The sequence below is a fragment of the Vulpes vulpes genome, chromosome 3 (assembly GCF_048418805.1).
Source record: "Vulpes vulpes isolate BD-2025 chromosome 3, VulVul3, whole genome shotgun sequence".
Taxonomy (NCBI): domain Eukaryota; kingdom Metazoa; phylum Chordata; class Mammalia; order Carnivora; family Canidae; genus Vulpes; species Vulpes vulpes.
In genome coordinates, this window is record NC_132782.1 from 91,806,050 (window position 1) to 91,833,375 (window position 27,326).

Here is a 27,326-nt window from a genome sequence, read left to right on the forward strand (position 1 = left end):
GAAAAAGAGTGCTCACAGGAGCAGAGGAGAGTTAAGGGGAGCAGCAGTTCCCTCGCTGAGCAGAGGCCAATACAGGGCTCAATCCCAGAACCTAGAGATCATGATCTGAGCTTAAAGGCAGATGCTTAACTGACTGAGCCACCAACATGCCCCCCACCCCAAAAGCTTTTCTAACTATTAACACTATGGATCAAGGGCCCAATTATTTCTACAAGCCCTAAAGTCCATGTGCTGGCAAGATCCACTTGACATTACTTCTTCAGCTCTTAGGCATGCACCATTTAAGATTTTAAGTTCACAGAGAGATGAAAGAGATTATTTTTAATACCTTAGAAGTCTAAAATTACTCCTAAATAAAAAGCTAAAGATAAGAAGGAGGCACCTGGCTGGCTCAGTCAGAAGAGCATGGGACTCTTGATGCCTGGGGACTCTCAAGCCCCACATTGTGTGTAGAGATTACTTAAAAATAAAATTTTAAAATAATAAAGATAGGAGGAAGGAAGCTAAGTACTGAGGGCTCAAAGGAAGGAAACAATCTGAGTTCTGTAAAAACTGCACAGAAATGGTTGCAGGTGGGACACCCCCCCCCCACCCCTAGCTAACAGTCAAGGTTAGGTTCTCTTGCAGACTAGCGTCAAAGTGAGATATAGTGACAAAACTCAAAGCAAATGATCAAGGGCCAAGAGGATGCAGTGGAGTGGGAAGAAACATGCATAAACAAAGATGCAATGTGTTTACTCGGAGGGGCTGGACCCAAACTAAAGACTACATCAAAGCAGGCAGCAAACACACCTCCTCTTTTTAGTTAGCCAGCCCTGATCCCAAAACAAAATTGTCAGATGATGCTGCAGGACAGCAGACTGTGTGGGGCGCCTGGATTCCTCAGTTAAGTGTCTGCCTTCAGCTCAAGATCCCAGGGTCGTGGGATTAGGCCTCGAGTATCAGCCTTCCCTGCTTAGCAGGGAGTCTGCTTCTCCCTCTCCCTCTACCCCTGCTCATGCTTTTTCTCAAAATTTTAAAAAGGGACGCCTGGGTGGCTGAGTGGTTCAGCGTCTGCCTTTGGCTCAGGGCATGATCCCAGAGTTCCAGGTTCAAGTCCCATTTCGGGTTCCCTAGAGGGAGCCTGCTTCTCCCTCTGCCGGTCTGCCTCTGTGCCTCTCATGAATAAATAAATCAATATTTAAAAAATAAATAAAAAATAAAATTTTAAAAAGCAAACTGTGGGCAGCCCCGGTGGCCCAGCGGTTTAGCACCACCCTCCGCCTAGGGTGGGATCATTGAGAGCCAGGATTGAGTCCCATGTCAGGCTCCCTGCACAGAACCTGCTTCTCCCTTCTGCCTGTCTCTGTCATAAATAAAATCTTTAAGAAAATAAAAATAAAAAAGCAAATGGTTTTCCATACTTCAGTAAGATTAATGTATTCTTTAGAAAATAAAGGACTAAAAAACCTAAAACCCTCACCAGAGAAACAAGAATAGCTGCTGCTGGCCAGGCTATGCAAAAAAGAAAGAGGGTCCAAATTCCAAAACCCCATGGGTCTCATATTTTGACCCAACGCACCTGCAACCAGAACAAGCTGCTCGGAACCGAACCAATTCCCTCTGCTGGTATTTCCATCTCCATCCATTGTCCTGGAAAAGCCCCCAAACTGGATCTACCAACTCACCAGAAACCTGGGACCCTATTTCCTTTAAAAGCAAGGCCACTCATGGGCCACCTGGGTGGCTCAGTCACAGCTGAATGTCCAACTCTTGAATTCAGCTCAGGTCACGGTCTCGGGGTCCTGGGATTGAGCCCTACATCTGGCTCCTCACTCCGGGGGAATCTGCTGGTCTCCCTCCCTTTGCCCTTCCCCCTGGGGCTCATGCTCTTGTTATCCCTCTTTCAAATAAATAAAAATAAATCTTTAAAAAAAAGATTTTTTTAAAATAAAAAAACCCACTAAACCCTTTTAAAGATATGACTGTAATGGTAAGTCTCAAGTCAGTAATCAAGTTCACAAGGAGCTCCAACCTCCTTCATCCCTTTCAACAGGGATCAAGAAACCATAACTGAACCCTAGACAGCAGAACTCTAGCAGGTGCAGCAGAAACAAAATTAACATGGATAAGGTTACTCAAACCAATCACTTAAGCAAGCAGAGCAAAAAAATAGCAGATCAAATAATAAATAGTAAAGGCACATCCTTGGCTCTAAATGAAGGCTTCTCACATGTACCAAATTCAACAGCCAAACCAAAGGACTGCCTGGGAGAACCTTAGCCATTTACATACTACTCTTGGATTACTGAGCACCCCCACTCAGAGACAGTAAAGCAACTTTTTCTTTCGACAAAGCAATCGCTTCCCTGTCTCATCACCCAGTTTGATGAAGCAACCTTCCCCAGAGAACACCTTCAACATACTTGACAACTTTCAAGAGAGGAAAGCACTTCCCAAAGAGTCCCAATGACTCCACAAGCTATGCTTCTGACAGCAAAATATTTTGCTATTGGCTGTAATTTTCAGTTCTGTATTGACTAAAATATTCATGCTCAATAACTCACTGGCAGGTAAAGTTAAGTCCTTTAAATTCATACTTGAGAACTGAAAATCAAAAATTGGAGGGGGGGTGAGGAAAGGCATATGGTAAAGTTTAGGGGAAATGTCTAAGGTTTTAACTCATTGGTCCTACCCTTTATCTCCAAAACCCTTCACTGAAAAGGGAGGGCTATCCACCATCAAGGCTCAAGCCTAAAAACCTCCAAATACCATCAGAGCATCTGGGTGGCTCTGATGGTGAGGTGTCTGCCTTTGGCTCAGGTCATCCCAGGGAGTCCTGAGATTTGGTCCCAAGAAACTTCCTGCTCTGCAGGGAGCCTCCTGCTACCTCTCCCTCTGCCTGCCCCTCCCCCTGCTCGTGCTGTCAAATAGAATTTAGAGGGAAAAAAAATACCATGATCACAGCCCTGAGTCTAGGCAGGATATGAAAGTGATGACACACTGTCCTCTTACAGCACCTACCTACCCAAGTTCCACCTCAAGAAAACGGGGGGGGGGGGGGGGGGGGGGGCTGACACATTCACCATCTAACCTTTCCTCTCCTTACCACCAATTGATTCCTGTCCCTCTTCCCTCAAATTTAGCAACCTCTTAAGAAAGACCTAAGCAAACAAAGGTTTTTGGACAGGAGTTTGTCCCCTGGAGAACACTGATTTCAGAATGAAAATGCTAAGAAATGAAAATTAAGTCCTAAGGCTAGGCCTCAATCTTGGTTCTACCATTTTCTGATTCTGAGAGCCATATAACTAACCCATGCAACTCCATCATCTGCCATGACGTAGGTATACACTCCGTCCTACCAAAGACCCAATTTGGCTAGGTATGTGCCAGCCAATCTGAATACTGCCCCAGGGACGCCTGAGTGGCTCAGTGGTTGAGCGTCTGCCTTCGGTTCAGGACATGATCCCGGGATCCAGAGATCGAGTCCCACATCGGGGCTTTATATGAGGCCCATCCTTAGAAAACTGTCAAAAAGCCAAGGATCTTAAAAAAGGTAAAAGTGATACAACAGTAAACCAAGACCAGCATGTAAATAAACGTGGGAAAAGAAAAACTCGCATACAGTTGAACATATATTTTGAGCCACAGTCATGACACCACACATTCACTTACCCCATTCATACATCCAATTTTTGCCAAACAGAAGTTTTAACCTCTACTTTCAAAGATGCCACTTGACTTTTTCTCCCCTGGACCAAGTTATCAAACACTTTATTCCAGTTCCTGCTAAGCAGGAACAAAATTTTCCAGTTCCTGCTAGGCAGGATGATCTGAAAGAGAAAAACTGCCCACATTCCTGACCCAGGTATCAATCCTCCAGTGGAGTGAAGAGGGGGAAGAGGAAAAAAATTAACTAAAACGATGGTTTTTAATGGGAACCAGAGGTATGGTTACAATTACATAGTCCGACACAAAAAACCCGTGGGTGATCAGGAGTTGGAAGGTTACAAAATAATGAGGGTAACACTGGGTACAAGAAGAAAAGCTGTTGCAGAACCTCAGGAGCCAAGCTAATACGGCCTCTCCCTGCGATCCTGTCTGTGCTCACCCCTGCAAAAAAGAGCATCTAATTAGGTTTGAGTCGCCAACCTCTCCACCCACCCAACCCCCAAACCCCATCTTCCCCTAGGAAAGTCTCATCTCTACAATGCAAATGAGATCTACAAAGTAGTTCCCCAAGGTAATTCTCCTACCCTCCTTCCACACCCCACTATGGTTATAATCTCAGCTTTACAAACTAGCCCTCAAAATGAAACCTTCCTATCACATGACCTCTCTTCAATGCTCATTTCAATTTAAGAGTCTTACCTGGAGTCCATCTTGCCAGGGCCAAAGCCACCTCTGTCCCCACCACCCCGGCCCCCTCGGAAGCCCCCACGGTCCCCGCCTCGGCCTCGGTAGCCGCCCCGGTCATAGCCTCCTCTGCCACCACGACGATCATCTCCATAGTTACCCCCTAGGACAAAAGAAATAGGATATCATATACCCCTAAATCCGTCCTACCTTCCCTCCTCAAACCTCCCTGCTTAAAAATAAGGGCTTTCTGGGGCACCTGGGTGTTTCAGTTTAAGCATCTGACTTGGTTTTGGCTCACATCAGGCAGAATTGTGGGATAGAGCCCTGCCTCGAGCTCCACACTGAGTGTGGAGACTGCTTGTCCCTCTCCCCAGCCTCCTCACCCCCACCAATAAGCAAACAAATAAAATCTTTAAAAATAATTAAGGGCTTTGTGATCCCAACCTCTTACTACCAGTTCTGTCCCTTCTTACCCATATGAGAGCCTCCTGGTCCCCCTCCTGGGCCATCTGGTTTAGGGGCCTTACACTGGTTGCATTCATTCCTCCAAGAAAAGTTCATGTTCTCACATATACTGAGGAAAAAGACAGAAAATTTGGAAAAGTGGGAGTAAACCAACAATTAGGAAAAGATTCCAGTGACCTAAGAGAGCAGAGTGAGGAAACGGACCTCAGGCCAAAACACTTCTCAGGAGCAGCAACAGGAACAAACAGATTACTGGACCTGGTCCAATATCGTACCCACTCTAACAGCCTTAATTAGGTATGCTTTCAACCAAAGCTGTCTCCATCAGTGTGGCCTTGACATCTCTAGAAGATCCCTGACTCTGCCCTAGTATCAAAAGACACCACATTTAAAGGACTAAAAGAAAAAGTTTCACTCACGGATTAGGACACTTCCAGTCACCAGCTCGCTGTTGGCCGCCACCACCACCACCTCCACTTGGGAATCCTCCCCGGCCACCGCCACCACTGCCACCACCTCCATAGCCTCCACGGCCCATGGGTCCTAGTGTAGACAGAAATATGGGTCTGTTCCCCTTCCAGGTTTAATTTAACCCAATCTCCTCTTCCCACACAAGCCCTTTACCATCCTCTCCACTCTACCCATCACCTCTTTTTACCAACAGCACAAAGTAGATCCTCACCTCCTCGCCCTCGGCCTCCACGACCATTGCCACCACCCCGATTGAAGTCTGCTCGCCGAGTAGCAAATGAGACCTTGATGGGATTCCCAGAGAATTCTTTACCTAATGAAATAACGTTGTAAAAAGATACTATTTAGTTTGGTACAATCAAGACTCTACACCTTCCTGAAAACATTCATAATTGAAAACACCTAAGTCAAAGACAACAGTTTACCCTTGAACACAGGTTACAACTGTGCACATTTATACGTGAACTTTACAACAAATACGGCATATTAAATGAACTTCCTGTTTATATTTTAATAACAAAATACAAAACAAGTTTACTAATTCATCAAGTAAGGCTCAAGTCAACAGTAGTCAAATGACTGAGTTTCGGGAAGTCAAGTTATATGCAGATTTGTAACTGCACAAGAGGTCAGCGGCCCTAAATCCCCATGCTGTTCGAGGATCAACTGTATATACTAAAGTAGCAGGTAAAAACTACTGAAAACCTAAAAGGAACCTTCAAAATGTGACCTGTTTTCTAAGGCTAGTTGCCCTGTGCAACCCACCCCCCCCAGCCTCCTCATACACACCATCAAACCAGTCAATAGCTGCTTTAGCAGAAGGTGGGTCATCAAACGACACAGTGGCCTCTCCCTTCAGCTTGCCTGTTTCCCTGTCTGTGTACAGATTAATCATGGGCTGTCCTGTTTTCTTATTTGTCTGAAAAAAAGAAACACGAGATAGCATGAGTCCCAGAAGATAGCACTACCCACCTTCTACTGTTTCCTTCTCACATGTAACTGGAATTTTAAGTCATCATAATGATCTCACTTGACGGCTAAAACTAAAGATTATAATCTACAAATTCAAAAGTTTAGGACACTCCTTATCATGTGTGCCTTTCTTTTTATTTATTTACTTATTCATGAGAGAAAGGCAGAGACATAGGCAGAGGGAGCAGGCTCCATGCAGGGAACCCAATGCGGAACTCAATCCTGGGACTCCGGGATCACACCCTGAGCCGAACGATGGCAGGACGCTCAACCACTGAGCCACCCAGGTATCTCAACCACTGAGCCACCCAGGTATCCCTCAAGTGTGCCTTTCTGTATGAAGATGTGCTTTCTTTTAGAAAATGTCAACAGCTAGCGTTCTTTCCTCAACAAATTAGGCTGGCAATAGTTAAGATTTTTTATTTTTACTAACATGGGAAGTCCAAAAACCTGAAGCACCAACAGAAAAAGCAGCCACTATGTTCCACAGTACCTTAATAATACCAATCTGCTTGAAGTAATCGGCCACAGACTCAATTGTAACGTTTTCGCCCAAGCCTTGCACGAAGATGGTGTTGTTGTCTGAATTATCCTGTTCTGCTTAAACAAAAAACAATGTGAATTTGTAAACAAGCAAAGGCAAAACAAGTGACTCTAAATCCAACTTTAACACTGTGTATTAATTAAGCTTACAAAGAAATTTTAAGAGAACACCTGAGTGGTTCAGTTAAATGTCTGGCCTTCAGCTCAGGTCATGATCCCAGGGTCCTGGGATAGAGCCTTGCCATCAGGCTCCCAGCTCAGCAGGGAGCCTGCTTCTCCCTCTCCTTCTTGTGCTCACTCACTCTCTCAAATAAATAAAAATCTTTATTAAGAGAATAAAATTCAAGAAACAAATCTTAAGGTCAAATGAAAGAAAACCACCTCCCTTCTATTATATGAGTGCCTGTATATTAGCCATTTCACAAATTTAAATTTAGTCTTACAACACTCCTTTGAAAATTGTTAACATCCATAAAAGAAACAGAGGCTCAGGAGTTCATTGCCCAAGATCACACAATAATTACGCTAGCGTTTGTCAATTTTCAACTGCAAACAAGATAAAAAACCTCTTTTACAATGAAATCCAAATCCTTCCCTTTATAATAGGTCTTTTCATTTACTAATTTGGTCATGATCCACATTTTTAAAATCCATTGCAGTATGAGAACATGGTCTATACACAGATGTATCACCATCTCCTCAGACTTGTTAGAAATGCAGATTATCAGGCTCCTCCCAAACCTACTAAATTGCTGGGGAAATAACCCACTGAGATTATTTCTGATACATGCTTGTTTATAGATCATTGCTAATTATAACACCTAAACTCCCTTCCCTTCATTTTCCTTCTTTAACCTCCTTTTATGAGAAGATTTTACTTTTTTACCTGACAAAGCGCTCACGCACAAGCAAGGGGAGTGGCAGATAGAAGAGGTTAGAAGCAGGTTCTCCACTGAGCAGGAAGCCCATTGTGGGGCTCGGGCCCAGGACCTGTGATCACAACCTGAGCCACCCAGGTACCCGCCCACACCTGCTTTTTCAGATTCCTCAAGTGTCAAAGAACAGCCAACATAAGTCCTGATGCCACATTAGCCATTCTTTCATGCCAGCTGTAGACTCACCAGAGTCATGACGTGATCCTTGGTCCCGAGGGCCTTAAGTGACATGAAAAAAAAAAAAAAAACAAACAAGGAAAGAGAAGCTGTTAGTCAAGAAGGAGAGACAGACAAGGAAAAAATTTAACACCAATCCAAACTCTCGCAAAATGATCAGTAAATGCTCACAGCCTCATCCAAACCCTGTCCTGGGTTGCCTACCCAGAGAAACTCCTAGACAGGGCTGGGGAAGACACAGGCCCCTTAAGATCTGTATGTAACTGAGTCCCCACAGGGACAACTCCACAGTCCAGGAAATTCTGCTTCCCCCAGCTCAGGCTGGGAAATGTCCTCAGCACAGATTGGGGGGCCAGCAGGGAGACCCATTGCAGTTAACAAAACCAACTCATAGCTTGGCCCTATTCTCTCACCCCAGAGAGAAATGGGCTCACCACCAGCAATGTGATATGCATCCATCCAGTTTCTCCAAACTTTTAACACCAAAGACACTTATTTATCCCTTGTGGAACAAGTTTTAATTTCATCTTTACAAACCATTCTTAAAACCATGTTGTTTCCCCAACCACATGAAAATAAAAAAACATACATAATAACTATTTTATTTTTAAAGCATGTCCCAGGGAACAGACCAGAAATCTTATTTCCATAATGCAGCCTCTATTTTTTTTCCAGAGACCATCTTTGACCAAAGTTTATCTGAATTCACCATATATAAATATTGTACCCACACTCAATGACACCTAAATCATGAACCCAAGCCTTTGGCTTTAAATGTTGAGACAAATCAAGAAACCTTTTGTTAGTTAACCAAACCAGAAAAGTTCCAGCTTACTGGGAGACTTCTCAAATTTGCCATTTTTCCATGAATTCAGTTTGTGCTGTTAAGACCTGGTTATTTCCCATGAGCCACACATGCTCCCAACCTTTCTTTGTAGTTGTCCACACCTTCCTTCCCAGAGCTAGTTTCTATTTGCCCATCTGAGTTAAGTACGTATATGTAGAATTGCATTGACACCATTCAGTATTTAATATATAGAGATACGTATATACCAACTTCACCATCCTCAGGGCAGGGCAATAGTTCACATCCCCCTTCCAGAATTAAAACATTTGGAGGTTGTTACACACACACACTAGCCTTGGACACAATGATCAAAAGGATCCTAAAGCCAAGTTGGCACCACGTGTTCCAGCACACACTCTCCAGTTTCTCAAAATGGTGGTCACTAAGTGCCAGGTGTGGCAACACTCCTGTCAGAGGCCTACTAAACACCTCTTAGTAACCTGGGTCAAACCAATTTGGCACCAGACGACTGCCAAGTCTTACCCCCCTGCCTCCAGGTTAGCACACAACTGGCAGCAGGTGGCATTCTCCCCCACCCCTTTCTGGAGGTGGTTCTGGACACTTCAAAACCTTTTGACACTTAAAACACGCTAAAACATCTGCAAATGAACAATCAGACAAAGCATTGCTGGGAGTTGGGAATTTTGGAAACTCTGTTCACTTACCACCAAATTTATTGAAGCCACCACGGTCACTTCCGCTGGAGAAGACAAGTTAGAAGAAAGGACATGAAGCTTCCAACGGCTACAAAAGGGCGTTTTTTTGATTTTGTTTAACATTCCCCAAACATGGGTAGGTGTTTTGGGAAAAAGATACAAGTGGCTACTAAAATACATTTCCCTTCCTGACCACCCCTTGTCTGACCTTTGAGCATGTCACACACACGTGTGCAATTTCTCACACAGTTTTTAAGGATTTTGCTTTTTAAAAGGTTATAGATCTATTTCCTCTGGAAAAAAAAATGACCCATTTTCCTTGGTCGTTCTTCCGATGTAGCAGATGTTTTTTCCTCTTGTCGTGAGTGGTTGACAACCCAGTAGTTGGTTTAAAAACCCTACCCCCAATTCACCCAGAAGACATTTCACACCAGGCTGGGGTAGCCCTGAACACATTTTTGTGGTTTTTGCTTTGAAAGCAGCAAGCAGACCCAACCCCATTCCATAAAAAGTCAAAACCAAAGGCAATTTCCCCTTAAAGCAAGACAAACTTAGCTAAGCCCTATCCTAACTACTGAGCTGTTTTTGATCTCCCCCCACCCCCGGGGTCACCCCTTCTACACTGCGAGAAGAGCGGAGTATTTTGCAATGTCACCTTTCATACCTGTGGCACATAAAATGCAGAGCAAGTTAACAGTCACATAACAGTTGTTTTTCTTTTTAAAGTTTTGCATTAAACACACGCACACAACAGAGTTTTCCTTATTTTCGTATGGTTTTTGAGATTGCCCCCACCCACCTCTGAATACTTACCATATACAAACTCTCATTTAAAAAACCTACTTTTTCCCAAAAAGGAGTAACACACTGACATTTCTCCCCTTTCAAAGGGAGACAGAGGAGGGTCCTTCAAATCATGTTTACCAACAGATTTGACCAATGCTTTAACATCAAATCTAAGGTTTTACTTCAATCAACTACAGCGGGAAGGGGAAGAAAGAGAAGGTCCAGCTGGACAAGTAACCAGGGGAGGGGGACAGTGGAGCAAAGAGATGGGACACCACTGTCAAGCGTATTTTGTCCAAAAGGTCTGCACACTTCAGACAGCCCCATAAACCAAGTCACACACAAAATCATTACTGCCAGTCAAATTACTGCAAATCAAGCTCATGGATTCAAATGACTACAATATACGGGAAGAGTAGCCAATTCCTGGAAGCTGAAGTCATGAGGTTAAGCATTAGCAACTCCTTTAGAGGACACATGGGAATACGTGTAAACAAGTTTCCCTATTACCAGGAGTGGGATCATCGGTTTCCCTTGCAGAGAAAGAAGACTTTACTTCCATGTTTTTTGCCTAGGATATCAATGACTCCAATCCACATTCACCCATGTATATTTTCCCTTTTTCTTTGGAAATACAAGTGTCAGTACTCAAATCTCTACTCAGAGGTGTGGGTGGGAGTTCAGGCTCCCCAATTCTCATAAAAAAAATGGGAATGTACAAAGAGACCATCAACACCCCAAACTCTAAGCCCTCACAAATCCCTAGAAAAAAAACTAACCATGCACTAAGGAACTGAGCTTCAAGGGAGATTCATGCAACCCTTCACACTCCCCACTGATGTTACGCCCTAGCTCACAAGAACACCTACCCCATGCCGCCTCTGCCTCCACGGCCACCTCCACGACCTCTGGGTTCATAGCCACCACTGCTGCGGTTGTAACCACCGCCACCGCCCCGGCCGCGGCCCCCACGGTCTTGCTGGCCTCCCCCGTAGCCACCGCCACCACCACTCTGGTCCTGATTGCCATAACCGCCGCCGCCACCACTCATGGAGGACTGATCTTGGCCATAGTTACCTGTCAGAAAACAAAGGATTCTTTAAAGAAAAACACACGTGGCATTAAACAGTACCAAAAGATTAAGAATGATGAAAATAAAGACAGCTAAGAAACAAGAAAAAAAAACTTTTAAGAATTTTTTAGAGTAAGGGGCCAAGCAGTATATATAAATCTCTACAAAAAGTAGGAATGATGCAAAGCTCAAGACCCCTCACCTCCACCACCCCCTCCGCCACCACCTCCACTGCTACTGTTGTACTGGTTCTGCTGTCCATAGCCTTGAGGGGGATTATAGGAGCTTTGCTGCTGTCCATAGCCTTGCTGCTGTCCACTATAGCCAGACTGTTGGCCATAGCCCCCACTCTGGGGCTGCCCGTAGCCGCTGCTCTGAGAACCACTACCATAACTAAGGAAAGAAAACAAACAGAATCAGAATGCCAGCATGTCCAAGACTTCATCTTTGGCGCATTCCATTCTCTACCCCACTCCATTACAAAGACTCCTCCCTCTCCCCCCACCTAATTGCTCCTGTTGCTGATCACATCATTCCTTATCAATTCACCTCTAACCATATTCCAAACCTCCCCCTCAAACTCCTTACCTTCCCGAGGTGCTGCTAGGAGCTGGCTGCTGGCCATAGCCAGGATAAGAGGACTGTTGCCCATAAGATGACTGAGAACTCTGGCCACTGCCATAGCCACCAGTTGAGCCATATCCCTGGGGAGTTGACTGAGTGCCATAGCCTGCTACAAGTAAAAGAAATCATAAAGACTATGAGAAAAAAGGCAAGAAACAAGTTAAATAAAACTTTATGTACTACTACTGTTACCCATACTTGAAAAGTCAGCCTCTTGGAAGCTGCTTGGAAATCTTTTAAATCTTGGTCAAAGATGCCCTTCCCCTCCCACCCTAAGGCTAATATTCTTAACTTCCACCAACTTCAGAGTTCCAATCTCATCACACCTATCCCAAAGCCAGTCTCCAGGACCATACTATTCATAACCCAAGAGATTCCTTTAAAAAAAAAAAAAAAAAGGTATTTCATTTACTCATGAAAGACACAAAGAGAGAGAAGCAGAGATGTAGGCAGAGGGAGAAGCAGGCTCCATGCAGGGAACCCAATGTGAGACTCGTCAGAGTCACGCCCTAAGCCAAAGGCAAACGCTCAACTGCTGAACCACCCAGGCATCCCATCCCAAGAGATTCCTATTCATTAAGCATTTTAACCCTCTCAGAAATGTGTAGTACAAATAGGGAAACCCACATTATGTACATACTAGGATCTCAAGGTACATTCTACCGTTTGTGTATCACCATGATACATAGTAATCTGACTTCAAATCATTTCAAAGCAAATCATTTCCTCCCTGTATGAAAAACCTAAAACTGGGCAGCCCAGGTGGCTTGGTGGTTTAGCGCTGCCTTCAGCCCGGGGTGTGATCCTAGAGACCCAGGATGGAGTTCCGCATCGGGTTCCCTGCGCGGAGCCTGCTTCTCCCTCTGCCTGTGTCTCTGCCTCTCTCTCTCCTCTCTGTTTCTCATTAATAAATAAATAAAATCTTAAAAAAAAAAAAACTAAAACTTTCTCCATTTAGGGAATACTCTCCTCTCCACATCTCATTGTCATGCTGAAGGGAAATGGGGAGGAGAATATAAACAGAAAAATTAAAAGTCAGAAATAAAAGGAACCCGAATTACAAACCAGTTAAATATTTGTTTGAAAAGATTCAAACTCCAAAAAAAGTTCAAGGGTTACAGACTACAAATAAAGAAATACAGTTTCAACATTTCAGCAATGTTTAAGAAAAGCAACATTCAAAGAGCAGGAAGAGGCGGGGTAACCCACTAAAAGAGACTCACTGTTCTGGGTCTGTCCATAAGAAGAACCATAGCTGCTCTGGCCGTAGCCTGAAGTGTCTGCTGACTGACCGTAACCACTGTAACTCTGCTGTCCATAGGGCTGATTGCTCTGCTGGGAATAGCCCTGCCCAGGCTGGGTGGGGTAGGCCCCATAGCTGGAAAAAAAGAAAACCAGTGGAATCAAGAAAAGATACCTTAGCCACCCTTGCCACCCTACAAACTGGAAGTCCTGAAACAACACTCACCTTTGGGTTGCTTGTTGGGTATAGTCTGCGAAAGAAAATACAATTACATTACTTTCAGCCATCCTTGGGAGTAGAACAGAATTGAATTTCTTAACTCAAGCCCTGGGGCCTTCAGATAGTATCAACTATGTTGCAAGAAAAGGCAGAAATTCCCTCAAGACAGGAAGGACAAGATGGCAGGTCATAATCAAGTTTTCTCACAATGGATACCAAGAAGTCTCACCAAAAACAAAAAACAAAAACAAAAAACAAAAAAAAAACGAATCTTGGTGGTAAACTACAATGTTCTGTAAATTCAACTGATGTCAGGAACTGCACAAACCTACATACATTTTATTTTCTTACCTACTCTAGGGGAAAGTATCCTCAACAGTCGAGCTAAAGTCACAAACTGGGGACAGATTCTGATGCAAGCCAAAGGCAGCAGTGAGGGGGATGTGGCCTCCACTCTCTCAACCAAGCCCAAAGAACAGATAGGTCTCAAATGAGGCCATTCTTCACCCTTTGCCTAATCTTGGAGAGTGACAACGTGGGCTTTTTTAGTGCAAAGCCACGTAACCAAGAGAACTCTCCGACCCCAAATAACAGAGATCATCACAGAGTTCGCTTTCGGAGGTCAATCAACTGGGACTCAAGTGCCAAGCCCCGTGGCTCCAAACGATTCCGTTTGCTCATCTGCATTGCCTTCCTCGGGGCTGTTGGGGGAGTCTCGGAAAACCAAATGTCGCGAAAGGGCTTTTAAATCGCCCCCAATGAAGGCGCACCAACCCAAATCAACTCATCATCTCCTCAGTACAGGAAACGAGGCGCTTCCCCCGCAGGAAAAGGGCAAAGGATCGGGAGAGGGTGTGGCCTCGGGCGGCCTTTCCTTTCGGCTTCCACCTCGGAAAGCGGAAATTTAGGCGGGAATACCCTCGGGCCCGGTCCCAAGTCCGTTAGACGACCCCCTAGGGGCCTCCCCCAAACCGTTAAGCGGGCGCACGGCCCCGATCCCGAGCCTCCGCCCCCGGCCGCGTGGCAACCGAGGCGGGAAGCAGGCGGTCCCGCCCCTTCCCGAGGGACCCCCGGGGCTAGGCCCACACCGGACGCGCGCTGCGGAGCCTGCAGCGGAGAGTATCGCGACAAAAAGCAGGGCTAACACGAGGCGGGAGGGGGGTTCGCGCCGCGAGAGAGGGGGGAGGGGCCAGCAGGGCGCGTGCGCGCACCGAGTGCCCGGATGCAGCACTGCGACAAAGCGGGGCCCGAGCTCGCGGCTGGGAAGGGGGGGGAGGGCTTCGGGACCGAGCGTTTCCATGCGTGCCTCACGTTTCAAATTACCAAGAAACGTCCCTGTCAAATCTCACCTCAAGTAAAGGCACTGAGACGGCAAGATCCCCTACCACGCGCAAGGCTCCGGAGAAGCGAAACAAAATGGCGACACAGGCCTTCCCCCCCCCTTCCACCCCGCCCGTTGCTTCCCGCCACAGCGGTGCGAGAAGACCCTACACGCGATCCGCCACCCGGGTCCCACTAGAAAAAAAAAAAAAGCCCAGCTGGGAGGGACCGAAGCCCCAGGCTGGCACGCCGCCGCCGCCTCGCGCCCTTACATACCGTTGGAGGCCATGTCCGCGCACGCGCGCACAGGCCGGCAAGCAACAAGATTCGAACACCACAGAGCACCGACGCCTCGAGGACTGAGCGGCCCCGCCTCCTGCGTCGAGGCTTATGTACGCCTCCCCCGCCTACGTACCGCGGAGGAATGCACGAAGTGTGGAGAGGGAAGGGGGGAGCGTGGCTGGACTCTGCAACCCCTCAGGGAGTACCGAGGATCCTCTTAGACAGAGGGGAAGCATAGCGATTAAGAAAATTGCAGGCAACATACATAACCCTATTTTTCCTAGCAAAGTACTCTGGCTCTCCCTGCAGGGCTGGCCCAAGACTCACCTCCACCCCTAGAAGGGCATCATGGTACGGTCCGATTAACCCCGCCCTCCTGGGGGTGGAGCGAGGGGCCCAGGGCGTCTGCGGACGCTAGTGTAGTCGAAGCCGGGAGTCGCGGGGCGGGAACCGAGATTCTCCCCGCTGGCCCCTTTCACTGGGCCCCACTTTCACTAGGACGGCGAGCTCCTGCGCCCCGGTGCCCTTCCACTGCACCAGATGCTTGGTCCCTGCGGCGCCAACCTCCCTCTCCGGCTCAAACGTTCCTCCCCCCCGACAACACACGCCCCGCGTCGCAGGTTCCCCCTGCCATCATCTTTCTGGTTTGCGTCTCCCTTGGTCCTTGCCAGCAATTGTGGATCGTGACGGCCGACCTGAAAGGAGCTTAACCGGGACCCCAGCCCTGATCGCCCACCAGACCTCTTCTGGATTTTGCCCTTGACTTGGGTGGGACGGGAAAGCCCAGGCCCTCCTGGACCTCAGAGCCGTTGAGATTAGATTAGGGTCTTCCTTACTTCTTTTACTGATACAGAACTTTTTTTTTTTCCTAAAGCCCTACCAAGGAACCAACGTGGAGGGTCAGTGATAACTGATATTTATAGAGAGCGTAAGTGGTTTCAAAATGTACAATCAGGGGCGCCTGACTGGTGCAGTCAGTGGAGCGTGTGTGACTTGATCTCAGGGTTATGAGTTCCAGCCCCAAGTTGGGTGTAGAGGTGACTTAAAAATAAAATCTTCAGGGGCGCCTGGGTGGCTCAGTTGGCTAAGCATTGGACTCTTGATTTCCGCTCAGGTGGTGATCTCAGGGTGGTGAGATTGAGCCCTCTCTTGGCTCTTCGCTCAGTTGGGGGTGGCTTGAGTTTTCCTCTCCCTCTGCCCCTCTTCCCTGCTCCCACCTCTGCTCCTGCTTCTGCGGTGTGCCCGCTCTCTCTCTCAAATAAATAATTTTTTTTTTTTCGGGATCCCTGGGTGGCGCAGCGGTTTGGCGCCTGCCTTTGGCCCAGGGCGCGATCCTGGAGCCCCGGGATCGAATCCCACATCGGGCTCCCGGTGCATGGAGCCTGCTTCTCCCTCCGCCTGTGTCTCTGCCTCTCTCTCTCTCTCTCTCTGTGACTATCATAAATAAATAAAAAATTTAAAAAAATAATAATTTTTTTTCAAATAAATAATCTTTTTATAAAGCAACGCTAATTGATTATGTTCCCATCACAATCTTGTGAAGAAAAGGTATCCTCCATTTTATAGGCAAGAAAGCATGCGACGAAGGCCAAGCACAATCCAGATTATAGGGTAGCTAAGGGTTCGACCTGATACCAGTCTAGGTCTGTGTGGCTGCAAAATACTGCTTTTTTTTTTTTTTTTTTAAGATTTTATTTATTCATGAGAGACACAGAGAGAGAGAGAGAGAGAGAGGCAGAGACACAGAGGGAGAAGCGGGCTCCATGCAGGGAGCCTGATGAGGACTAGATCCAGGGTCTCCAGGATCAGACCCTGGGCTGAAGGCGGCGCCAAACCGCCGAGCCACCCGAGCTGCCCCAAAATACTGCTTCTGTTGATTACATGGACAATTTGTAGTGTCCTGAAGCCTGTTCACTCTCTGTGAGAGCAAGGACACAGAGTAGAATTCAAATTAACTTGCAACTTGCATTCGAATCAGCCTGGCCTAGAGAAGGAAATTATTTTTTTTTTTTTTTTTTTATGATAGTCACAGAGAGAGAGAGAGAGAGAGGCAGAGACACAGGCAGAGGGAGAAGCAGACTCCATGCACTGGGAGCCCGACGTGGGATTCGATCCCGGGTCTCCAAGATCGTGCCCTGGGCCAAAGGCAGGCGCCAAACCGCTGCGCCACCCAGGGATCCTGAGAAGGAAATTTAAAGTATTAAAACAAGGGCAGGCCCAGCGGTTTAGCACCGCCTTCAGCCGGGGGTGTGATCCTGGACACCTGGGATGGAGTTCCACTTTGGGCTCCCTGCTTCTCCCTCTGCCTGTGTCTCTGCCTTTCTCTCTGTGTCTCTCATGAATAAATAAAAAATTTTTAAAGTATTGGGGATCCCCGGGTGGCTCAGCAGTTGAGCCCCTGCCTTCCGCCCAGGGCCTGATCCTGGAGACCAGGGATCAAGTCCCACATCAGGCTCCCTGCATGGAGCCTGCTTCTCTCTCTGCCTTTCTCTCTCCCTCTCTCTGTGTCTCTCATGAATGAATAAATAAAATCTTTAAAAAGAAAAGTATTAAAACAAGACAAATGAGATCCCTGGGTGGCGCAGCGGTTTGGCGCCTGCCTTTGGCCCAGGGTGCAATCCTGGAGACCCGGGATTGAATCCCACATCAGGCTCCTGGTGCCTGGAGCCTGCTTCTCCCTCTGCCTATCTCTCTCTACCTCTCTCTCTGTGACTATCATAAAAATTAAAAAAAAAAAAAAAAAAAAAACCTTTACCTTTAAAAAATAAAAAATAAAACAAGACAAATGGAGTTATTCCTGTTACACATGCCATGCAGATATTCCTTCCCAAATCACCCTTGACCTGGGTTCCAGATTCCTTTGTAGGTTTAACACTTTTTCCTAAAGAAACAATTGAGGGCTATGCCCTAGGCCTGCCCACAAACTTCTACAATTCCTGATTTGTGACCAGTTGGTTCTTGAACACTTTGAAACCCACCCCATTGGAAGGACAGCATGACTCTGGAGTAAGACAAAGGGAAGCCTATGACTCATTCATTCATTCATTCTACAAATATTTAATAAACATCTACATCTACAGTGTTCCAGGCATTGTTCTGGGCACTGAGGATGCATTAGTATACAAAATATGCAATTTAATAACTAACATTTAATAATTATAATTTTAGATATACATATAAAATATATTTATAATAGTGTAATACTATAGGGACACCTAGGTGGCTCAGCAGTTGAGCATCTGCCTTTGGCTCAGGGCATGATCCCACAGTTCCGGGATTGAGCCCCACATCGGGATCCCCGCAAGGAGCCTGCTTCTTTCTCCCTCTGCCTATGTGTCTGCCTCTCTCGCTGTGTCTCTCATGAATAAATAAAATCTTTAAAAAGAAATAGTGTAATACTATGATAAGGCTTATTAAGTATCAAACACTGTTCTAAGTGCTCCGAGTATAATTTAATCTTACTCTTTGGGACGCCTGAGCGGCTCAGCTGTTGAGTATCTACCTTCAGCTCAGGGCGTGACCCCTAGGGATGGAGTACTACATCAGGCTGGGGGGTGGGGTGCTGCTTCTCCCTCTGCCTGTGTCTCTACCTCTCTCTCTCTCTCAAGAAAAAATAAAATCTTTATAATAAAATAAAAACTGGGTCTAGGGGCACCTGGGTGACTCAGTTAAGCATCTGCCTTTGGCTCAGGTCATGATCTCCAGGTCCTGGGATTTAGCCCCACATCAGGCTCTCTGCTCAGTGGAGAGTTTGCTCCTCCGTTGCCCTCTGCCCCTCCCCTGCCCTCCCCCATTCTTGCTTGTGCTCTCTCCTGGGCTAGCTTACTCTCTCAAATAAATAAAATCTTGAAAAAAACAAAAATTAAAAAAAAAAAACTGGGTCTAGACAATCATATCCACATCATGCCTTCAGCTCCCTGATGTATATGTCCAGCCATAACACTCCCAATTTCATGCCTGTCTCTTGATCACCCCAGTCCAGGGCACCTGGGTGGCACAGTTGGTTAAGCCTCTGACTTGGTTTCAGCTCAGGTAGTGATCTCAGAGTTGTGAGATTGAACCAATGTGGGTTCAATGAACCCACATTGAACCCTGCATTGAGCCCCACATCAGCCTCTGCACTCAATGTGGAGTTTGCTTGGGTTTTTCTCTCCCTCTCCCTCTGTTCCTCCTGCCCATGCCCTCTCTTTCTCTCTCTAAAATAAATAAATAGGGCAGCCTGGAACCCACAAACTGGAGATAGCAACCATGTGTGGAAAGTTCAGATATTCTGGCCAGCATAGTAGCTCAAGCCTTTGGCCCTTCACAGGTAGGTAGCTCTTACAGAGGTTATAACATCCCTAGTATAATTTATGTCAATGGCATGAAGCACAGCACTGGAATTTATTTCTATTAGAAAAGTTCTGGGGGATCCCTGGGTGGCTCAGCGGTTTGATGCCTGCCTTCGGCCCAGGGCATAATCCTGGAGTCCCTGGATCGAGTCCCACATCGGGCTCCCTGCATGGAGCCTGTTTCTCCCTCTGCCTGTGTCTCTGTGTCTCTCATGAATAAATAAATAAAAATATTTTTTAAAAAAGTTCTGGATGCCTGGGTGGCTTAGTCGGTTAAACATCTGCTTCCACTCAGGTCATGATCCCAGGGTCCTGGGATTGAGCCCCTTATTGGGCTCCCTCCCAGTGGTGAGCCTGCTTCTCCCTCTCTCTCTCTGCCACTACCCCTGCTTGTGCTCTCTCACTCTCTCTGTGTCAAATAAAGTCTTAAAAAAAAAAAAAGAAAGAAAAGTTCTGTGGTATCGTTGGACCTTTAGCTTGGTATATGTTACTGGGTAGAAAGCATCCAAGCTTGACTTTGATCGTATCTGAAATTTGATAACCACTCATCATAATCTTTTTTTCTGATTAAACTAAAGTGGATTACATCATCTGCAACTAAGAACTCCAATTTATACTACTGTCATTGCAGCATGGTCTATATAACAAAATATTAAAAGTCACATATGTGCCTATCCATAGGGGATCTGATCAACTTTATTATAACGCAAGATTCCTCAAGCTCAGCATCACTGGTATCTTAGGCCTTGTTGTGGGGGGACTGCATATTGAAGGATATTTAGCAGCATTCCTGGCCTCTACCCATTAAATGTTAATAACAATTTCCAGTTGCGATAACCAAAATTGTCTCCAGGCACTGCCAAATATCCCTGGGGATAGGAATAGAGGAACAGAATGCAATCGCCCCAGAATGAGAAACACCGTCTTACAGCTATACCAGGAGGTTAAAAAAAGGAAGTGGATTTAAATGCACAGATACAAAGAATACCCAAGCTCTATTATTAATGGGAGGAGGAAGCAAATTGCTGGACAATGTGGGTACTATGCTATTATTTGGGGTTTGGGGTGGGGAATGAATTACTGATATATCTATATAGATATAGATATAGATATAGATATATAGATAATATGTTTATAAAATATCTGGAAGAAGAAAAAAACTAGTGACAGTGGTTATTTCTGGGGAAGGAATCTGAGAAACTTGGGGTCAGGTATATGAAGGAAACTCACTTTTCCCCCCGGATCCTCTTTTATATTTTAATTGCTTACTATGAATGTATATTGACCAATTCAAAAAAGAAATGGACTCTTACAGAGCAACACAGCAATGTGGTAAAAGGATGTTACAAGGTGGGACTACCAGGGTGGGCAGGGTGATTAGTTTTGCAGTGAGTATTATAGGATTGGCCAGCCTCCTCTGAGGTGATAAACTCCCAGATGAAAAAGGATTTGTCAGCCCAAAACCAGCAAGAACCTGAGAAGGAGGGAGGAGACAGTTTGCCTAAGCTCTTGTCTTGGCCTTGCACTTTGATTGGGTCCCTGTCTACAGAGCCCAGAAAGAAGAGCTGAAAATGTCCCTCGTCTCAGAAGTGTTTACTGAGCCTGAGGAACAGCGTGGAGGGATGGTGTTCAGACATTAGACTAGACCTGGGCCACTTCCATCCTGCAGTGCTAAGTAGAGAAAGTCATCCTTTTCTCCAGACCAATGCAACCAATGCAGGGTTCAAGGCTTGGGGAAAGGAGCAGGAGCTGAACTTCTTTCTTCTTCTTTCTTTTTTAACTTCTGTCCTTTTTTTTTTTTTTTTTCTGGTAAGTAATCTCTACTCCCAACATGGGGCTCGACATTACAACTCCGAGATCATAAATTGCATGCTCTATCGACTGACCAGCCAGGCATCCCAAGAACTGAATTTTATTCATCCCCAATTAGCTGTTCTGTAGAACAAAACCCACACCATCCTAAGCAGAGACCTCCAGGCATGAAAAGACTGCTACTTTCTATCACTCAAAACAAGAAGAGAAGAAAGTGACCTTGGGGCATCTGGGTGGCTCAGTGGTTCAGCGGCTGCCTTTGGCTCAGGTCATGATCCCTGGAGTCCTGGGATCCCACATCGGGCGGGCTTCCTGCATGGAGCCTGCTTCTCCTTCTGCCTATGTCTCTGCCTCTCTCTGTGTATCTCTCATGAATAAATAAATAAAATCTTGAAAAGAAGAGAAGAGAAGAAAGAAAAGAAAAGAAAAGAAAAGAAAAGAAAAGAAAAGAAAAGAAAAGAAAGAGCCCTTGCAGATCAAATGCAAATATCAAATGATATTTCCATTTGCAAATCACCTGCAACTTAGCTTGGAACACAGTGGGAGGGAATAAATGTCCTTTTCTCTTTCACCCATCCTTAAAGATATATGGCTTCAAGAAAGAAATAACTGCTTTATTATTTCCTTGGACAGGATAGGAAGTGCCCCTATGGGGCCCACTCAGGTTTTGTGTCTCTAGGAGAGGTTGTCATGGTAAACAGAACCGGGAGAGTAAATACTGGTGAGCTAATTGGGCTACGCTAAGAGAAAAGCTGTTTTCACCAGCTGCTGAAGGGCCACACAGACCTCTGGGTCTGAGCAGAAAGGGCAACGCCTCCCAGCAGGCAGGGCCAGGGAACTGAACAGATACTGAGTGAGGAGTCTGGGGACAGTGGGAACTTGTCCCATCATTGTGCCATAATCACTTCCAAATTGGTTAAATGTCCCAGGGGAACACATTGAGCATCCCCAAATTCTGGTACCCGGTTCATGAAAAATGTGACATAAAAGGTTATGGTGGGGAGCACCTGGGTGTCTCAGTGGTTGAGTGTCTGCCTTCACTTCAGGTTGTGATCCCGGGGTCCCGGCACGGAGTCCCACATTGGGCTCCCCGCAGGGAGCCTGCTTCTTCCTCTGCCTACCTCTCTGTCTCTCTCTGTGTGTCTCATGAATAAATGAATTAAAAAAAAAAAAAAAGGCTCTGAGAGCATTCGGGCATCTTTGCCTTTCTCAAGGGTGAACACCATAGGGTCTTCAGCTCTAAAGACAAAGGAAAAAGAAGAAGGGAAAGAGGAACAGTGTAGGAGCTTCCTGACAAATATGCAAAAGAACCTGACGAAACTTGTTATGCCTCACTTGTTCATGCAAAGAAGATTTGAACCCGCACAGGACAAAAATGTATATGTATTTCAGATTCATTTACATTTTCTGACAGAAAGATACAAGTAAAACCATTGATAAGACTTCTGACTTTCTCTGTGGGGCAACAAAAAAGGAAAATTATATATATGAAAAGTTTTTCTTTTTGAACAGATGTCTCAAGGGGAACTATCTAGAGCAGTGTGATCCGCTTACACCCTTTACATTTTCTAAGAGGGATATTTTATTTATTTTGTTTTAAACATTTTATTTATTTAGTGAGAGGGAGAGAGAGTGAGAGAGTAGCGGGGAGGAGCAGAGGGAGAGGGACAGGCCGACTCCAGGTTCCCTCTCAGGACCCTGAGATCTCCACCTGGGCCAAAACCAAGAATCAGATGCTTAGCTTAACCAACTGAGCCACCCAAGTGCCCCTAGGAGTGACAAAGTAAAACAAATCAGTGAGATAGTTTACATAATTTTTTCCCCTACTAACTGTTTGAAGTCAGGTGGTCCCCAAAGATGAGCCTGGGAAGGCTACACACACCAAGAAAGCACAGACAGACACAAGTACACACCTAGGAGGTCATCCCTGATAATTTCCATGGTGGCTTTTTCTGTTTCCTACTCAAGAGTCGTTGCTGTTGTTTTTAAGAATTTTGTCCTAAAGCTCTCACATTGGGTGCTTCAGGGGTTTAGCACCTGCCTTCTGCCCAGGGCGTGATCCTGGAATCCCAGGATCCAACCCCAGGATCCAGTCCCACATCGAGCTCCCAGCATGGAGTCTGCTTCTCCCTCTGCCTATCCCTGCCTGTCTCTCTCTCTCTCTCTCTCTCTCTCTCATTCTCTCTCTCTCTCTCTTTCTGTGTCTCTCATGAATAAATAAAATCTTAAAAAAATAAAAAGCTCTGACATTTTAGCTGATTAAAAACCAAATAGTTCAGCAACTCCTTTCTTTAGTGAAAACTTCATATAACTCAGGAAAGCCTTGTTTGAACAAATAAGTCTGAAAAACGTGGCATAATAAAACTGGAAGATTTGCTTCTAATTTCAGGCATTTTATTACCTGATGGTCCTTACTGAAGTAAGAAGACATTTTTATGGGTATTTGGCCTTAGTAATTTTTAGTGGAAGATGTGTTTCTTTTCTGTGGTAGGAGAAGAAAGACATTATCCCAAAAGCCTATCCACCACTGAGTGTAAAACGAGATACAGGCATGGTTTATTTTAGTCCACAGAGAAAAATAACATAATCCTGCTCAATGGAATTATTTGCTACTTTTCTATGAGAATAGGCAAAACCCTCTAGAACAATACCAAAATTGTGTAGAAATTTGCTGACAATTGTATCAAAATGTACCCAAATGTAGGGGAGTTACAGGCTTGTAATTCACCCAGTTTTCATATTTCAGAGCTTCCTTCTACTGATCTAAGACAAGTAGTATTTATATTGAAATGGTTCAAGTAAACTCCCTGGGTGAGAATCTTCCTGTACAATCTTGAAGTCGTTTCCAGAATTCTTTTCAGTGGTGTTACCTAAGGAATGTAATAACCATTTAAATACCCAAATATCAGAGAGTAATTGGAATTTATCAGGAAAATCTCAGGATGATCTAGGATACCTCCACCCAACGTGGGGCTCAAACTCATGACTCAGAAATCAAGAGTCACATGCTCTACTGACTGAGCCAGCCAAGCACTCCAAAGATACCTTTGTTCCAGCTTTGGTCTAAGCTATTTAACTATTACCAAAAGCAAATAGATGTAGAGGACCTGCTTTACCTAGTAATTCTCAATAATTCATACTTTTAGTTTACCGTCTTTAAAAAAAAAAGATTTTATTTGGGGCACCTGGGTGGCTCAGTGGTTGGGCATCTGCCTTTGGCTCAGATCGTGATCCCAGGGTTCTGGGATCAAGTCCTGTACTGGGCTCCCCACGGCAACTGCTTCTCCCTCTGCCTAAGTCTCTGCCTCTCTCTGTGTGTCTCTTATGAATAAATAATCAGTTTTTAAAAAATATTTTATGTGTTTATTTTATTTGAGAGAGAGAGAGGGCATGTGCACTCAAGCACGTGCACACAAGTTGGGGAGGTGGAGACAGAGAGAGAATCTCAAGCAGACTCTGTGCTGAGCACGGACCCGGGTCTGGGTTGGATCCCACCACCCTGAGATCATGAATTGAGCCAAAACCAAGAGTCAGACACTTGGCCAACTGCACCATTCAGGTGCCCCTTACTTTACCTTCTAAAATATCTGAGTAATAAAACCTTTAATCTTTAATCTTTGTACTCAGGAAACACAGAGGGCAAATGGGCACAGGCTTAAAAACAAAACATGTTTTGATTTTGAAAAGTGGGTGAAACCTTTACACAGAGATGGAAAAATAAAACACAAGGGTGTAAACTACTCCCCCCCCCAAATGTAGGGAAAGGAACAATAGGAATTATCCTGTAACAGAGAGAGCCTATGATATTATAAATCAGATAATACAAAATTAGCTTCCAACAGTGCGGATTCCAGTGGGCATGCTGGCGATCTGACAGCCAGAAGTGGTTGATGTGCTGGCTGGGAGCACCACTGGGGCCCTGAACACTGCAGAAGCATTTCAGGATGCACAGACCACAGGAACATTGCTCTGCTTCAACAGATGTGTTGGCCATCTACTCTTTGTAAATTATGTTAGTGCTTCAGAAGCCCAAAGTGATGGTAAAGATGCTCCCCTATGGATAAAATACAAAGCTCTGGATGGCCCAGTAATTTAAAGATAGACTTGTGGGCAGCCCAGGTGGCTCAGTGGTTTAGCACCACCTTTGGCCCAGGGTGTGACCTTGGAGACCCGAGATCGAGTCCTGCGTCAGGCTCCCTGCATGGAGCCTGCTTCTCCCTCTGCCTGTATCTCTGCCTCTGTGTGTGTGTGTGTGTGTGTGTCTATCATGAATAAATAAATAAAATCTAAAATAATAAAAAGCAAATAAATAAAGATAGACTTGTGTGTGATATGTCATAAAACAAATGCTTTAGGGAAATGCATATATGTATGGAAAGAAAGTAGGAAAAGGAAGGAAGAACAAAGTAACTTCAAAAAGCTTCTCTTTAGGTAGGTTACTGCTATCCACAATGGCCATATTAGAAATTGATAAATTTTTAATTATCATTACACATTATGTAGTCTCTGAAATACTCTGGAGATCGAAAAAGGCAAATGACCTCTTTGTATTATTATTTTTTAAGATTTTATTTATTTATTCATGAGACACACAGAGAGAAAGAGAGGCAGAGACACAGGCAGGGGGAGAAGCAGGCTCCATGCAGGGACCCTGATGCGGGACTCGATCCCAGGACTCCAGGATCACGCCCTGGGCTGAAGGTGGGCTAAACCGCTGAGCTACCCGGGCTTCCCTCTTTGTATTATTATAAAAGTAGTTTTGATCTTACAGCCCCTCTAAAAGGGTTTGGGAACCTAGAAAGGTCCCCAGGCCTCACTTTGAAATCTACAGAGCTAGATTATTATGCTGTAGTAATAAACAACTCCAGAATCTCAGTAGTTTAACACATAAGTTTACTTCTTGCTTATGTTTCATGTCCACTGAGGGTTCTGCTCAGTATCATCCTCATTATGGGGCCATACCGGAACGTTGCTGGTTATTGGAGTGAGGGGAAAAAGTAAGCACCAGAAGGTCTCAGAATTAAAGCTTTAGCCCAGAATTCACAATTCTTTGGCCAGAATTAGTAACATGGCTCTCCTCAACCACAATGCCGGGAAGTATTATTTTGCCATGTGAAAATGATCCTTTCTGCTTGAAAAGATTTTTCTTTTCTTTTTTTTTTAAGATTTTATTTATTTATTCATGAAAGACACACAGAGAGAAAGGCAGAAACATATGCAGAGAGAGAAGCAGGCTCCATACACAGAGCCCGATGTGGGATTCTATCCAGGGACTCCAGGATCACGACCTGAGCCGAAGGCAGATGCCCAGACATCCCAAGACTTCTTTTTTCAATAGGAGAAGAAAGTCTTTCTCAGAAGCCCCAGCAGACTTTCCATGGGTTAGAATTTGACCAATTTCTGGAAAAGAGGAACAGCGTCAACCCCAAGAGGCTCAGAGCCATAGTCATGTACTCCTGGCAGAGTTAGGGGACCCACATCCATGAACATATTGCTGCCTACCCAGTAGCTGAACAAAATTGGGGTCTGATTAGCAAGAAAGAAGAAAAGAAATAGCTATCACCATCTTCCCTCTTCTTTTTTGTCTTGGTCGGCTCTCACACTAGCAATCTCAAATAGTATCTTAAAATAGGCAGGAAACATACTTAGGGTACCTCTCTCTCTCTTTTTAAGTAAACTTTAACCCCATGTGGGGCTCGAACTTATAACCCGAGATCAAGAGTCACATGCTCTACCAACTGAGTCTGCTGGGTCCCTGAGGTATATCTCTTAAAAAGGAAGATTTCCATTTAGAGCAATACTTGTCTAAGAGAGAGCAAAACTGAATATTGTATTTCTCCACAACTGGTTCCAATAGCTGAAGCTAATAAACAGGTGTAGACTTCGAGTGACTTCCAGTTGCCAGACCCTTATGGGACCAAACTGAAGATTCCTTCCTGATTAATGAACAATGGGACTTGTTTTAACCAACTGGGTCAGACCCATGGATTCATCCCATTCTATCCAAAGTGTTCATTTTTCATTCATAATTAGCATATTACCATGAAAACCCCTTCCTAATACACAAAACTCTTGACCTTTCCCACTCAGCAACCCTCCCAGTGAATTTCTTCTTCTGTCAAACATATTCAACTAAAAAAGCTCTTTCAAACTTTGGTGATCTTTGTTTTATTCATTGATAATCTTTAGAAATGATATAATTTAGGGGTGCCTGGGTTTCTCAGTTGGTTAAG

General features: G+C 45.1%; 1 protein-coding gene across 4 annotated transcripts; it reads right to left on the reverse strand.

Moving 5' to 3' along the window:
• Positions 1-3,736: 3,736 nt before the first annotated feature.
• FUS (FUS RNA binding protein) lies at positions 3,737-15,056 on the reverse strand. 4 transcript variants are annotated; one of them, XM_072753429.1, is made up of 15 exons: positions 14,945-15,056; positions 13,355-13,379; positions 13,110-13,264; positions 11,851-11,995; positions 11,465-11,655; positions 11,060-11,267; positions 9,414-9,448; positions 7,911-7,943; positions 6,740-6,843; positions 6,064-6,193; positions 5,486-5,587; positions 5,223-5,346; positions 4,812-4,912; positions 4,351-4,498; positions 3,737-4,092 (listed from the first exon to the last, which is right to left on the reverse strand). In XM_072753429.1, the coding sequence occupies exons 1-15, from the start codon at positions 14,955-14,957 to the stop codon at positions 4,053-4,055; spliced, it is 1,554 nt and encodes a 517-aa protein (XP_072609530.1). In that variant the 5' UTR covers positions 14,958-15,056; the 3' UTR covers positions 3,737-4,052. The 4 variants fall into 4 exon arrangements, with proteins under 4 accessions (XP_072609530.1, XP_072609532.1, XP_072609533.1 ...); XM_072753431.1 differs by having other exon boundaries at positions 11,489-11,655; positions 14,945-15,043; XM_072753432.1 differs by having other exon boundaries at positions 11,489-11,655; positions 11,851-11,992; positions 14,945-15,029.
• Positions 15,057-27,326: the final 12,270 nt, after the last annotated feature.